The sequence below is a fragment of the Trichophyton rubrum genome (assembly GCF_000151425.1).
Source record: "Trichophyton rubrum CBS 118892 genomic scaffold supercont2.15, whole genome shotgun sequence".
Taxonomy (NCBI): domain Eukaryota; kingdom Fungi; phylum Ascomycota; class Eurotiomycetes; order Onygenales; family Arthrodermataceae; genus Trichophyton; species Trichophyton rubrum.
The window spans coordinates 161,447-175,421 of record NW_003456414.1 but is presented as its reverse complement, the minus strand read 5'-3'; the positions used below and the strand labels follow the sequence as shown (position 1 = coordinate 175,421).

The following is a 13,975-nucleotide window of genomic DNA, read 5'->3' as shown; positions in this document are numbered from 1 at the left end:
TTGGTATGTGAACCAGCATCATTCATGGTAGTCCATCGTCCAACGACGGCTTGTAGAGCTAAACAATTGACATATAGTCCTAAGATATGGTTATGCGGTCATTTGTAAGAAACACGATGAAGGTGTTGATACTTACGGGTATATTCGTATTCAATCGTTAAAACATTTCGCATTTGAGGTGGTACTGTAAGAGTTAGTTAGTCAAGCCATCCCATATAGGGTTTTCAGGAGATTATATGTGTACCTGAAAGCTTATCGAGTTTTGCCTTGAAGTCTCTTAGAGAAGGGGTAAACTCATCGATCCGATCTCGGTATTGACCACTCTTGATCAAGTTGGTGGTCAGTTCCTTGGACAGGAAAAGAACCTGGTTGCTGTTATACATGATCTTGGAGATATCCATCCAGCAATCTTGCATCATGTCAATCATGTAATCCTCATGGAAGTTGGGTGACTGCATGTCCTCTGCACGAAGGGGTTCAGTGTTCTGGTTCCATTGTGGGAGGGGGAGCATGGATGGGATCCCCAAGCGGCCACTGCTTTGCGAGACGTAGACAAGGATCAGTCGGCGTAGGCGGCGTTTCCTGGCCATCTCACAGGAGGATTCGGTAGATGCTCGGAGGTCATTTTTCTGGTCGAAGATGCCGAGCTCAAAGGCAAGAGCCTGAGCAGTGCTCAAGAGCATCCACGACATCCGATCAGAGCGCCACACAGGCTCAAGCCATTTGTAGAATGCAAGGCGGCCTTCACCTGCTCCACCTTGACCCTTGCCTGGATGATCATGGAAATGGTCGTCACCCTCTCCATCAAAATAATTGAGCTGTTGTGGGTCAACATCGAGCAGGGTGTTTTCGTCGTCACCTGGTGGGAAGTGAAGGGCGCGCGGATGCCAATCAGTGAGCAGCAGCAAGGCTTCGACAGTTCCGATAGACCTCAGCTGGCCACCGCCCCGTTGCCCCTGTCCAGCGGATAGTGGGTTAGAGGCATCAAACTGCCTAGGTGCCGAGGCACCACCACAGTCACCAAACTTTTCTTGGCCCCAGAAGAGACGTTCGATCATACCTCTGAGATATGACCACAACTTTTCATGGATGGAATAAGCTCGTGAGTTAGCACCATTGCCAGAGAGTTTCATATGTCGAGAGGCAATGGTGAGCATTGTGACAGTCAACACTGGCTCTTCCGTTAAAAGAGTAAGATGTGTGGATGGAGAGCTATAATTTTTCAAGACAATGGGGGTTAATGGCGCAAGGTGTTCATAGTAGCTAGAAACAAATATATTGTTAGCAGTTGTTTCCATGTCGACACTAACGTATGCAAAACTTACTACTCGATATAGGACATTGCTTCATCCACACTAAACCAGCCAGCGCGAATAAATCGTAGCCTTGACCAAGCCCTGCGAGCTTTGCTGTAGTCGAGATCCTGCGTTGCCCTGGGAGGACTTAGGCCGGCGTCTGTGCCTTCCACAAGGACCTCAACGCTAGGAGAGCCACCCTTGTTCTGGCTATACCAGCTCATTCCAGCACCCTGCTGGGTCGTGGAGTTTGACCTGCTCGCTCTACCTGGTGTGCCATTCTGCTGACCTGGGGAGACAGATGCGAACGTCGAAGTAGAGGACTGTCGTCCATTGTACTGGTATTCCATCTGCTGACGATTTAGGTCCTCCGTCCTGCCGGCGGCCTCGGAGAGAAGATGCAGGGCATCATGGGTATTGCTAATGGCAGGAGAGAGCAACTCTGCAGCGGTTTTATTCATCATGTGCTGGCCGCTCTCGAGGACATGGGGCGGCAAAGTTGGCCGCACAGCACCAGAAAAGCTCGCGCGGTGAGCGTGATACTGGTCCATCGGGATAGATGTAGGAGCAGGAACAGAGACACCGGTGGGTGGGATGCAGATACGGTGAGGAGGAGCAGTAGCATTGGACCATTTACGCTGCGCAGCAGAGCCATTAGGTCGAGGGTCGTTTTCGAAGGGGGGTAGGCTGCCCCGTGGATGAGAAGTCACCCCGTTGGGAATGGGGCTCGAGATGCTATCGCTGTCCATGCTGGGAGAGACAGATCCATCGGCCACCATCATGCGCTTGTCCCGGCGCAAGACGCTGGCTCCCTTGTCGTCCGACTCCTCAGAGATTTTGCGCTTGCGTCTGGTGGCAGAGAACTCGCATCTCTTGCTCTCGCGGCGGCACCTCACGCATGGGGGCGGTCTCGGGTTATCAACACCTGCATCAAGTCAGCAATCCACTCCATCCAAGCCGTCTTTCTTTCTTTCTTTCTTTTTTGCATGGCGGCTTCCAAGAGGCATGTTGAAGACATACTCCCCAAATCGCACTTCACTTTCCGTTTCCTGCATGGATCACACGCCTGGTAGCCCCGTCTATGCTGGGCCGGAGGAGAAATAGAGCGTCTGGGAGAAAATCTGGTATTTAGGTCCTGCGGCTGCTGTGGTGGCTGCGGTTGTGGTTGTGGTTGCTGCTGCGGCTGCGGCTGTTGCGGAGCTGGATTGTGAGCGACAGACGAGGAATTCGGGACAGACGACGGCACAGCAGCCATTGGCGCCGGTCTACCGGCCATTCTGATGTCTTCCATGGCGCTTTCCTCCCTCTCTTTGTCGCGAGACGGTGCTACTGTGTCTGCGGTGCAGGCTGTGCCTCCTGGGGAATATCGTCCTGGAGCGCGCCCAATTGGCAGCCACCGTCGTCACAGCGGCGATCCAAGGTGTTCCTGCAGCTCAGACGGGACGTCCTCCTGCTCAGCAGCGCCTCTTCAGTTGCTCTCCGGCTGCTTCTGCTGCTTCCGCTTCGCCTTCAGCTCGCTTTCTCTCGCTCGGCACGCAAGACACGCCTTGAGAGGAAGAAGTTGAAGTCGAAAGTTGAAGTTGAGGAAAAGGCGGAGAGAAGAAGAAAGTGCGGGCGGGCGGCAGAAAAAAAAAAAAAAAAAAGGTGGAAAAAGATGAAGATATAAAAAAGAAGCAAAAGCAAAGAGACTCAACGACGTCAAGAGGGAGAAGCAGACGGCGGAGCAGCAGAAGGAGACTAAAAAAACTCCACCAAGCAGAAGAGACTTATGCAGATATTCTTATAGATGTATAACCTCTATCTAGACAGACAGCGGTGGAGTGAGGCCCTAGGGGGGGGGACGGGGGAAACCCCGAGATGCCCCCCGGGGTCTATATATATACAACAGACAGCACATCAAGCATTATTATGACCACTGGCAGAGGCAGAGTGCATAAGACTGACATCCACACGGTATTTGAGGGGAGAAGAGCGTTGCTGCTTATCGCCAACATCCATGCCCGCAACGTTTCTTAAGACATTTTACTAACTTCATGCCATTATTAGAGTTAGTTACTCTGAGAGACGAAGGACCACCAAGCTGCTTGCTCCATCCTGGCGGCTATCAAATTATGGAGATAGCAATCAGAAGGGGGAAGGGGGCCTTGTTTTGGGGTCTTCCTCTCTTGCTGTTTGTTCTTCAGCATTGATCCCAGCCTATATAATGACCCATGCACTCAGTCAGTCGAGCTCGCCAACATCAGGAGCGATCTGACCGAGTACGCAGTGCCATAAACTACATATGTTGCGCTCGAGATGCGAGATGCATAACTTCACGGTCACGGCTGGATACTTCCCCCGTTCGCCCGCCAGAGAGTCAGTCCTTTGTTGAGCTACAATTTCGTCCCTCTCTGACTACTGGCTCGCTGGCCCGTCTTCCTGCCTCCTCCTCCTCTTCCTCCTCCCCTGGCAGGATGCGAGTTACTGTTGCGTAATAGATGCAGGGGATACCACACCAGCTCAACAACTTTAAACGAGGAGAAAAATGTCAACTCGCACCTTTTTTCTAGAAAAATAAAAGGAAGAAGACAGACGAAAAATTTGTTTAGACTTCCTCCTCTCCACAAATCGGTGGGTTTTCCCGGACTCTCTGCCTGCTGAATGGCCCGCCGTTGAAGGCTAATGTACGATCCTGATGCACGCCCAGAAAAACTACGACTGCGTGATGACCTTTTTTCTGTGTTTCTGAGTGGAGACGATGGTACATCCGTCAAAACCATGGCATATTACATGGAACCCCCTTCTCGACTCGATTTTACACGCATAACTATTCATTATACTATGCGCCATTCTCGTGTTAGCGTTAAGGTCGGACACTTTGAATAGACTGTCTGACTTTAGCTTGAATACTCACCTGGCTACACTTTTTTTTTTTTTTTTTTTCACATTTCAGGTTCGGCCTAATAACTATCCTCCGTGGTAGTTGGGGGGAAATTAAACTCGAAAAACGGGTGCATCATCTGGGGTAGGCCTTCGCGCCCCCCAACCAATTGATGTCAAGCATTTCCTGTGACGTGAATCTTGCAGATTCGCACTAAGGACGGCTTTGGTAAAACACCCGGATCCATCTCCAGTCTCCATTTGATGGAGAACACGAGGTCACCGTTACCTCAATGAAAAGAAAAATATACACAGAGAAAGGGAGCAGATGCCTGCTAGGGGTGAGGGGAAAAGCGGGAGACAATCATATTATTCAAGCGCCCCATATTAGCGCCCCATCTGAATATGGAGTCCATCGATCGACTTCAACACCAGCTCATATTAACAAGTATTTCTGTTCCCTTCGACCAGCAAGTCAAGCTCTCCTCGAATCGCTTAGCTACTTACAGCGTAGCATTACGGGATGGAGTACATGCATATCAGGTGGACTGGTGATAGGCTTTTTGCCTTCTCGTTTCCCAACTGAACTCGAGGACTTTGGCGGGATAGAACCATGGTCTTCGGATTCGAGTTCGAATTCGAGTCTCAGGCCGCTACCTAAGAAACATGTATCAACACCACGCTTGAGGAACGGGGAGGAGCGGGAACGAGCTGGTGGGACACAAAATCGGCTCGCCGACAATTTACGGTTCATCTCTTGAATGAACCCTTGGTTCCCTCGTAAATGGCTGCCCCTTGATGGCTCTTTCAATACAAGGCCTGTCCCTGTCCGCGCTTTGACAGAAGCAAGTAAAAAGGAAAGGAATCGAAAGAAAGAAGGGAAATGGAAGAAAAAGAAAAAGAATGATCAGACCGACCCTGCTATGCTTCCATCATACAGTCTGCTTGGCCACAGGAATTATTACCTACCTGCTAACCTGGATTCGCCCGTTGCAATCTCCTTCTACTTTCGGTTCAAAGTCCGGGGAAATTGATACCTCTTCCCTGCCCCCAGGGGCTAATCGGCTCCGAGTTTCCTGACAGATATCGGCATCGTCCCTCCACAGACAGCATATCGACTCACCTTCATTGGCAGATCATGCACCTTCGATCCCGAAATCTGACCATTATTTTTCCCGGATACCGCATTTTATAGTAGGTACCCATCTACGGAGCATCCTCCGCATCTTCATTTATCCTCTAGAAACCCAAACAAGTTATCAAAACCCTGTATGGATCGTGTTCGCCCTAGCCTCTCTTACTCTAGTTGGATAGATAAAAGAGAAAACGAGATGCCTCCAACCCAAATGCTCAAGAAAAACGTTAGGAGAAAAGGAAGCAAAAAGCAAATTCCAGAACGAAACACCAGTGCTCCTCAAGTCTAGTCGAGTCAAACGAGCATACGGAGCACTCACCCTCCTGAACGCCTCCGAAAGAGTAGTTCCTGCCTCCAAGACAATCCAAGTTTGCGGAGGGCGCACTGAACACGTTCAACGGTGAGATCAACCCACGAATCTCCCCGTGGCCTACGAACCACATCCAGGGGACCATGCCGATATTCACGTCCTGATCTGTGTCTATGCATAGATATGCATGGGCCCTTCAAGGCGATAGTGGAGGGATGTATGGATATACATAGAACCTCTGTACAGATACGGCCCGTTGCACGTCATGCCGATCACCACCGAAAAGCTAACTGATTTCAACGTGATCCCCATATCCCGAGTCCTGATAATAGAACGAGAAAAGAAAGAGCCATGTTCCATGTTCCATGTTTGATGAACATAACTCTGATACCCTGAGTCAAGGACTTGCACCAGTCAAATCCAGATAATAAGATTTTTTCGACACTCGAGCACCGAGCGAGTGTTCTGATACGTCTCTGACGTTTACAAAAAAAATGATAGAGTTCAAACACCTTGACAACGCTTGCATCGACCTGATATAGACATAGGAATCACATTATGACGCCCTCCCGCGAGAACCATTCGCCCATGAGCCGCGTTCTGGAAACCTTGGGTCTTAAAAGGATGGCAGCTATAGGTAGGTTTCAGCATGTCATGTTACCTCCATCGTTCATTACTTGCAGCATTAATCCCAAGGATAATTGAGTATTAACCAAGCGACAAAGACCCAGACCATGAACTGCTGCCCCCAGCCACCTCATCTCTGGAAAACGAGTTCGTGAGACCTGCATAACATCCAAAATTGCACTCGTCTTCGCAATATCGGCGAGCCCGTTTGCAGTAGCGCCAGAATTTTTGGGCTGAAAGGAGGAACTCGCCAGCTGGTTTGAAACGAGCCAAGGCGATGTCAAGAGATAAGCGAGTCAGTTAAGGTGGTCGATCACACACACTGCTTCAGGAACAGTAGTGCGGAGTTCATCTATCACATTCGCATGTATTCAGCCTTCAAACCCTGCCTGAGGTACATACATACCAATAATGGCTCCTTCAGCTGCCAAGTTTAAAAAAAAAGTAGTCATAAATAGACATACTCCTGCTTTCTAAGGAATGGATTGCAGATTGCAGGCATTTACCTCCGCAAAATCCCGGACTTAGCTATATACATAGCTTGTTTCTCCGGACATAGCGTATGTCAGTTTGACACCAGATAAGAGAGAAAAGGTAGGTAGAAGCATGGAGGCAATGCAGCCAGGCCTTGTCCTGAGAAAATCGGAAGAAGCAAGTTCGAAGGGAGTAAGTAAGTATACACGAACAAGTAGCATCAATCAGGTATGTGCATAGTATATCGAGATAGCCGCATTGGTGCAAAAGTAAGTCAGAGAGATAATGCAATGCTCCTCCATCCAAATCCTGAAAATCGAGGGCGTGCCAGCCAGTCAATAAAATCCAGACCCCGTCCCTGGAAACGAGGAGAAAACAACGACACATAAGGTGAAAAAAAGTCAAATGGGCATAACAATGAGCTAACAGCTGTGAATCCAGATGAACCGATAAAATCGTATACACTAGAATATAACATCGAGTGGGGAAAAAAAAGGAGGAACTCTGGTAAATTCCCTGTCAAATGGAAGTTTGGATCCCACCTTGGTCTGCAGGCGCATGGTTGTTGCAGGTCTGTCAATGTCCCTTCCGCGCGCCCTATCTTTTTTTACTAATAATAATATCGCTATCATCGTTCATTGCTGGAGGTGACGGGTGTGGCGACAGCCATCGACGCACCAACCTGGTCGTTTCCTGACCCCAGGTTTTTCTGCATGGGGCCGATGCTTGGCTGGGCAGCAGAGGCGGAGATGAAGTTGTATTTGGAAGTTGAAATCGCTGAATGAGATGGAGGGTGAGAATGGTGAGGATGAGAAGAAAGGTAATTATTAGCTGGTGATGGGAGGCGTTTTTTCTGGCGAATTGTCATCGTCGTATCGATGCTTGACAGGCTATCACGGCTTACTTGACGAGACAAACTGGGTGTCAATCGTCCAACGAGCAGGCCACGAATTCCGCCTGCCTTTCTTGCCGGAAGCTCATTTGTCCCTGCTGTCAACATGTACAATAGATACTTGAGATTGGGAAGCGTGTGACGAATATCAAGGACTCTTAGGCCGAGCCGGTTCATCAAGTATTCTATATTTTTGTTAAGGAGGAACACCCCATACTCGAATCTATATTGGGTGTTTGTCGGATACAGCGGAAACGTCCGCTGAGCAAGACCAACTGAGATGGGATCCTGGATGCTCGAGGTCGAGAGGTATGGCCGGACAGGGTAGGGAAGAGGCACTGAAAGATAAAACGAGAGGAGATATACCACGTGTGATGTATATCCCAGTGCCCCCGCAACCGCTTCCTTGTCGATATCATCAAAGCAGGAATTCGGGAGAGCAAGGCCCCTGATAGTAAACCCAAGAGGTATATTAGGGACTGGCTCTATAGGATATGTGGCAAGCAAGTCCTCGCATATACGGCGGATTTGCCCCATCGAGTCCTCAGCAGTCCTCTTCAAAAGGGCTTGGCTAGATTCTTTTGCCTCTTGAGCATCAGATAGATAAGTTAAGCTATTGTCTTGGCTGAGACGGCCTTCTTCCATAGCTTGTCTTCGTGCAATCAAGCTCTTGATCATGCTGTCCTTTTGGCCAAGGGATTGGCGAAGACGGCTCTTCTCTCCGGTAACTGCACGTTTGACGGCTGCGAGTCTCTCTTGAGCCTCTGAACTCCGGCTTGAAACGTCGAGCTGCGCCTGGTTTCCTTCTAGAATGGAGTTTATCTGGGCCTCCAGGTTTTCCCTAGTGACCAAAGCGTCCTGAATACAGTCATCAAAGTTTGCCAACTTCATAAGAGCATCGTATGATGACGTTTGTTGCTGTTCATCCCTCGGTGGCTCGCTCGTTTGTGGCTGGGTTGGCAGAGTGTGATCAAGGGGGGGAGCATCTGTCAGGCTTGCGTATATGCCATCCGTAAAACGAAAGATGACGCAGTTTGGAGGAAATGGATGCCGAAAATTATCCAGATGTTTCCCGATGTATTGAAGTGACTTGAAGTTTACCCGAAGTTCCAAAAGCAAAAAGTACTCTGGCATTTGGTTTGTACGTGCCCAGAGCTTGACAGTAGCTTCGTCCAACCGTGAGACCTGGGGACCACATATATTCAGGTCAAAATGTCTGAAGCTGGGGTTCATAGCATTTTCCACCAGCTCACTGATGTAAACAGGCTCCGGGATGCCTTTGCAATGTAATGAGAACCAAGTGTCAGCCATCTTGCTACTAGCAATCTGTTCCAGCCGAGATTGACGAATTCCAGGGCTCGCTCCGGCCCATGGTAGCGTACTCCTCCTCCGCCTCATATAAAGCTCTTCTTTGTTATCACTCCCAGCATTAGTGGCTGTAATATTCAAGCTGGGAGGAGACCGGGATAGTTTTAGATCGGTAGTAGATCGCGAATGCTGGACAGTCCGGTCCTCTCGCACCGCGAGGGCTTTAGCTGGAGACTGTAAAGTATAAGGAACACTCTGATCGTCTATTGTCATCCCGCGTATCCTATTTGACGGAGGACCAGAAACCACGAGATTGCGGACGGCAATGCCTTGAAGGTGCCTTAGCTTGCGGTTCTATGCGAATTTGCCCCAAATGTTAGCACTAACTACATCACCAGCAAGCACAAAATCCCGTCTGGAGATAACTGTACCGAAGCAAGAAGCCATGGGCCCTGCCGCCTACTCCCGGCAAAGCCATCGTCGCCTGGCTGCTCATCCATAATGGTCGACATTCTCGCCTAGTTGTCTGCGGCGCTGCGAACATAAGTGTACCGGGTGTTGCATCATCCTTCCCAAGGAGGCCCTCAGCTTGTCCGCGGGCGCCGAATAATAAGCGAGCTCATCTACCGCAGCCAGCAATAGTGCGCATCTCAGCAGGTGGCCATCTCTTGCTCAGTAGCCGCGTGGTAGCTGTTGGTTGTTTGTCGTTGCGGTTGCTGGCGTGGATTCTGTTTGGTCCAGAGTTGGCGACGTCGCTTTTTACCAAATCAAGAAACTTTTTTTTTTTTTTTTTCTTGAAGCTCAAAGCGAAAAACTTCAATTTCAACGTCCAAGAAACAACCAACGCAACAATAAGAACCGCCAGCTGACGTTTTTCACGGCTATAAGGGACAATGCTTGACAGATCAGAGCTTTAATTGACGCCTAATTTATCTAATATCGAATTCGACCCCCGGATCGCTCACAATGGCCTCCGCGACGACGGCCGCGGCAGCAAAGACGGTTCGTCTATTTGACCCTACAACAGCCGTTACAACGCATGCTGTGCGGTTCCCAAGGACACAAGGGAAGCAGATTCAGGGAAAAGTTCGATTCCCCAATTCTCAGGCGGCCAAAAATTTCGGACAGCAGGAGAGCGCCAGGTTAAAGAAAGCGCTTCAACATATCACACATGGGAAGAATATCTTTGCCTACAACAACTTCCGCACAAATCAGGTGGTTTACTCGCTTTCACGATCTCTAGATGTATGAGCCCTCTCGCTACCTTCTATTTACTTCTCACTATTTTCGATATCCACAGGAGAATGTCTGCTAATGAGATCTTATTTTCGATTCAATATAGTGGCAGAATGTCCAATCACAGCTTGTATACCATGGCAAGAAAACCGTTCCTGCTGCACTGCGTAAGGACATGTGGGTGCCGTACTTCTCGGTGCATTTCCCTACTCCATCGCTCGGCCTCGAGGCGTACAAACTTCTACGAGAGTTCTCTCGTCAACGACAATTCGAACCACCAGCCCATTTAATCACAAATTCCAAGGAATCACTGGAGAGAAAACGGCCTCAGGCGTTGGATGAAGCTAAGAAATGGGACAAAGAAATGAGCGGCCGAATTGGCCAAATAATGGTGAAGAAAGACCGGGCAAAGGTATTGATGGACCAGAAAGCCACCAGTGTTGCCGATACCGCTGCCGTCTTGGCAATTCAAGCCGAACGTGAACGAAGGGAACGACAGCAGGAGGAGAGAGAAGAGGAAGCGTCAACAGAAGATGGAAAATCAAAGGAGAAGAAATTATCCCACAAGGCCAGGCGGCGTGTGATACGAGCTCAGAAACGACAGCAAGCACATGAAGAACTCATTCGACAGCGAATTGAGGCGCTTGAGAAATCCATGTCAACCAAAGGCTTCCAGGCTAAAATTGATGTGGAAGGTGAGCTGGCGGATTACAAGGTTAGGGAGGGGGAAGTCAAACTTCTCTGGGCCGATCTGCAGGATGCTCAGTATGCTCGATCATGGCCCACTACCGTCCATCACGGAGAGCTTGAACCGAGTCGGGAACATATCATCAGCCCTTTTCTGAAACTATACGGGAACGACCATCCGTCCTCATCCTCGGGAGAGAATTTTATCGAAGAAGATGCTTCAACCAGCGCCCCCGCTGAGGAGCCAGTCAAGAAGGGATTGAGATTTTGGAAGAGCTAGATCATTGATAGAGGACGATCTTATCGGTCATCTTTTCTACTCATTTGATTGTCGGCTCATTATTTTCTTTTGTGTGTACTTTTGGAAATACTTTTGCCTCCATCTATGCGCTGGCAACGAAGAAAGAAACCTGGAGTACTACTATAATCACGGCTGGGATTGTTTTCCAAGGTTTTTCTTCTTCTCCCTGTGTCATTCTACCCCCTGATATGCTATATGCTGCCACACCTATGCTTCTAGTCACTCATGTATCCCTAGGTCTTAAAATGCCATGTACAATATAAACTCATGTATAGACGTTCTTCTCCCTCCCTTGCATGACAGCTTGTCGTTTTCTTGATGTTTCCTCTGTTCTCTTAAACAATGCGCATGTTTTCCTGCTTACCTGCCTGTCTCCAGAACTGCTACCGGAATCCATGCAACAAGCATTTCGACGTCTTATACTTGCTACTGACATCCCCCTTGCTCGCCCTAAGCAACACTGTTACAAAGCTGCCAGGGCGGCCCAGGTTGGAGCGTCGATCTGCAGGCGGGTGCAATCTGAATTTAACAGAGCCAAGAGTCCAATATCAGACATACACGAGCCTCTAGGTTTGAAGCACAGCTGGGGTTCCAGGCCGATAGTTAATATGTCCAACTCCACTGTCGACTTTTCTTCACTTCTCACTCGTTCGAAGATATGGGGGATATCGGCATCGCCAGAAAAGAAAACTGAATGGATCCCAAACTTCTTCTTCAACTTTTTCAACAAAAGGTCCCGAAACTGTGTACAATCTGGTCGGGATTTGTCAGTCAGCTCAGTCTCGGCCGGCTTCGTTGGCATTGGTCGTTTCAGCCCGTGTCTGCTGCTGCATGACAGCACGGCGAGGCGAACACGCTGTATTATTGCTTGGGAATACGCAGATATTATCACACACGGGTGCTATCTATGCAACTTGATGCAGGATGCGGGAACATAACATGATGTACGTACATGTGAGCGGTATCGGTTGCGGGACTGTCAGAGGACATTTGATGCCAACTCAGATCGTGATGATAGGCTCTGACCGGTGACTGGACCGAACAAGCAGGCCTTCGAGACTCACAACGTGGCCAGGGACCATTAAGTGGGTGATTCTTCACTGCTCGTATACGGCTAATGGTCCTTATGTAGGAAGCTTGCTACCAATGATATACACGGCCCTGAAGAACTATAGACTATGTATAGCGTATATGCATGCCACTCTTTGCATAGAGAATCACGGCCGGCCCGGACTGAGAGGTATCTTGTATCAAGTCTCGCAAAATTCGCATGGTCTCGAGACATCGGATATCGAGCACCTCTCTGTTGAAGGCATAATAAACGAGCAGATACGCCAAGGGGCTTTTTCTCCTGACCGTTCGACTGTCCCCCCCCCCTCCCCTCCCCTTAGCGGGCAAATAACCCGTTACGTCAGAGACATGCACAATATTTCGGATATGATGTATGGACCAGGTTTCGTGACCGATTATAGGCATTCGTTTTACTCTGTTTCTAGTATCTGCTGCCTGGTAGTAATAACGAAGGCATATGATGAAGAGACAGAGTTTCGAAAATCGAGCAAGGCGAATTTCAACCCCCAGGTCTGGAGGGGCGATTCTTGCAAACCCTCAAAATACGTTTGATAAGGACCGGTTTTCTGGCCAAAAAAAGATGTAGCCATAATATGTATGATATGGAACTGTAGGGAACATGGTGAATGGGATATGGAATATGGTGGAGAGAAGACCTGGCCACCGTCACTTATCATCTGATGCGATTCCTGATAACTTCAACATGACGTAGAATGATAATCGGATCTGTGCAGGCATACCTCTAGGCTGGTTTGAAACCCAGCCCCCGAGAGATATGGAAGAAGCCGAAACGGCGTGGCTTTTTTGGCCGTGACGGGTGGCTTGCGGGGGTTAAGACGGTCGGATTCAGGGCTGTTTGGCAATCCGGGCATGCTTGGATTTCATGGCCAGACAGACCATTCGGAGGGAGGAGAGGAGAAGAGAGAGGAGAGGAGGACGAGGAGACGCAAAAAGAAAAAAAAAAGACATAGGATTTCTACTCATACATAGAGAAGAAGGAAAAGAGGAATATGCCCTTTATCTACCAAATGCCCAAGCATGCGCGCAGTGGTGGCTTTACCCCAGCTCCATACCCCTGTTCACCATCATATGAAAATAGGAAAATTAGAAAGGGTGAAATGTTGGGAATAACAAAAGGAAATAGAGGCAATAACAGGCAGGATACAGGTGTCTTATCAGAAAAGGGAGGGAGAGAGGGAGAATAAAGGAGGTATTATCAGGTCCAGCACCGCGTACACTAGTAGATGCGTCGATTCAAAGGTAGCTGTCGAGCAGCTGGCCATACCACGGGTTCGGGGGGTTAACGGCGCTGGAAATAGGGATATGGGGGAAAGGATGTAGACGTAGATATCGGAAGAGTAGCCAAAGTCAAAGACAGGCACCCTGCAAATAGAGTAAATAAAAAAAAAGGCAAGAGAGAAAGAAAAGGTCGCAGAGATAACAGGGAGAAGGCATAAATTTCATGGGTGTATGGCATCATGACAAACCTCAATTCTATCATTATGGGATTTTCGACGACTCCGGTATGAATCCGAAATTCCAACGTAAAGGAAATACGTTGTGAATGCTTCTCATGTACTATCACAGCAGCGTAGGCTATTCAGGTTTGGTCATCTTGTCTTTATCGTCGTCACTAGCGGGTTTGTGTTGTGCCTCATGAGATACTGGCTTTTCCGTGCTATCCTTATCTTCGTCCATTGACTGCTCGACACGAGCCTTGTTTTCAATGTCAGCGGCATTTTTCCTGGCCATCTCGACGATTCTATCAGCTTCGCTCATG

General features: G+C 48.9%; 6 protein-coding genes across 6 annotated transcripts; 2 read left to right on the top strand and 4 right to left on the bottom strand.

Moving 5' to 3' along the window:
* Positions 1-2,694, bottom strand: TERG_12695 (uncharacterized protein). The gene is made up of 4 exons (XM_003230991.2): positions 2,316-2,694; positions 1,326-2,220; positions 245-1,263; positions 1-184 (listed from the first exon to the last, which is right to left on the bottom strand). Exons 1-4 carry the CDS (start codon positions 2,584-2,586, stop codon positions 99-101), a joined length of 2,271 nt encoding a protein of 756 aa, XP_003231039.2. The 5' UTR covers positions 2,587-2,694; the 3' UTR covers positions 1-98.
* Positions 2,695-4,278: 1,584 nt separating this feature from the next.
* Positions 4,279-5,531, top strand: TERG_12694 (uncharacterized protein). The gene is made up of 2 exons (XM_047751618.1): positions 4,279-5,348; positions 5,469-5,531. Exon 1 carries the CDS (start codon positions 4,448-4,450, stop codon positions 4,913-4,915), a length of 468 nt encoding a protein of 155 aa, XP_047607563.1. The 5' UTR covers positions 4,279-4,447; the 3' UTR covers positions 4,916-5,348; positions 5,469-5,531.
* A 1,223-nt stretch (positions 5,532-6,754) lies between these two features.
* On the bottom strand, positions 6,755-7,087 carry TERG_12693 (uncharacterized protein; the record flags this gene model as incomplete). Its single annotated transcript, XM_047751617.1, has 1 exon — positions 6,755-7,087. One exon carries the CDS (start codon positions 7,085-7,087, stop codon positions 6,755-6,757), a length of 333 nt encoding a protein of 110 aa, XP_047607562.1.
* A 241-nt stretch (positions 7,088-7,328) lies between these two features.
* Positions 7,329-9,412, bottom strand: TERG_08512 (uncharacterized protein; the record flags this gene model as incomplete). The annotated part of the gene is made up of 2 exons (XM_003230988.1): positions 7,329-9,254; positions 9,332-9,412. 2 exons carry the CDS (start codon positions 9,410-9,412, stop codon positions 7,329-7,331), a joined length of 2,007 nt encoding a protein of 668 aa, XP_003231036.1.
* A 454-nt stretch (positions 9,413-9,866) lies between these two features.
* TERG_08511 (uncharacterized protein) lies at positions 9,867-11,103 on the top strand (the record flags this gene model as incomplete). Its single annotated transcript, XM_003230987.1, has 2 exons — positions 9,867-10,145; positions 10,243-11,103. 2 exons carry the CDS (start codon positions 9,867-9,869, stop codon positions 11,101-11,103), a joined length of 1,140 nt encoding a protein of 379 aa, XP_003231035.1.
* Positions 11,104-11,587: 484 nt separating this feature from the next.
* TERG_12692 (uncharacterized protein) lies at positions 11,588-11,926 on the bottom strand (the record flags this gene model as incomplete). The annotated part of the gene is made up of 1 exon (XM_047751616.1): positions 11,588-11,926. One exon carries the CDS (start codon positions 11,924-11,926, stop codon positions 11,588-11,590), a length of 339 nt encoding a protein of 112 aa, XP_047607561.1.
* Positions 11,927-13,975: the final 2,049 nt, after the last annotated feature.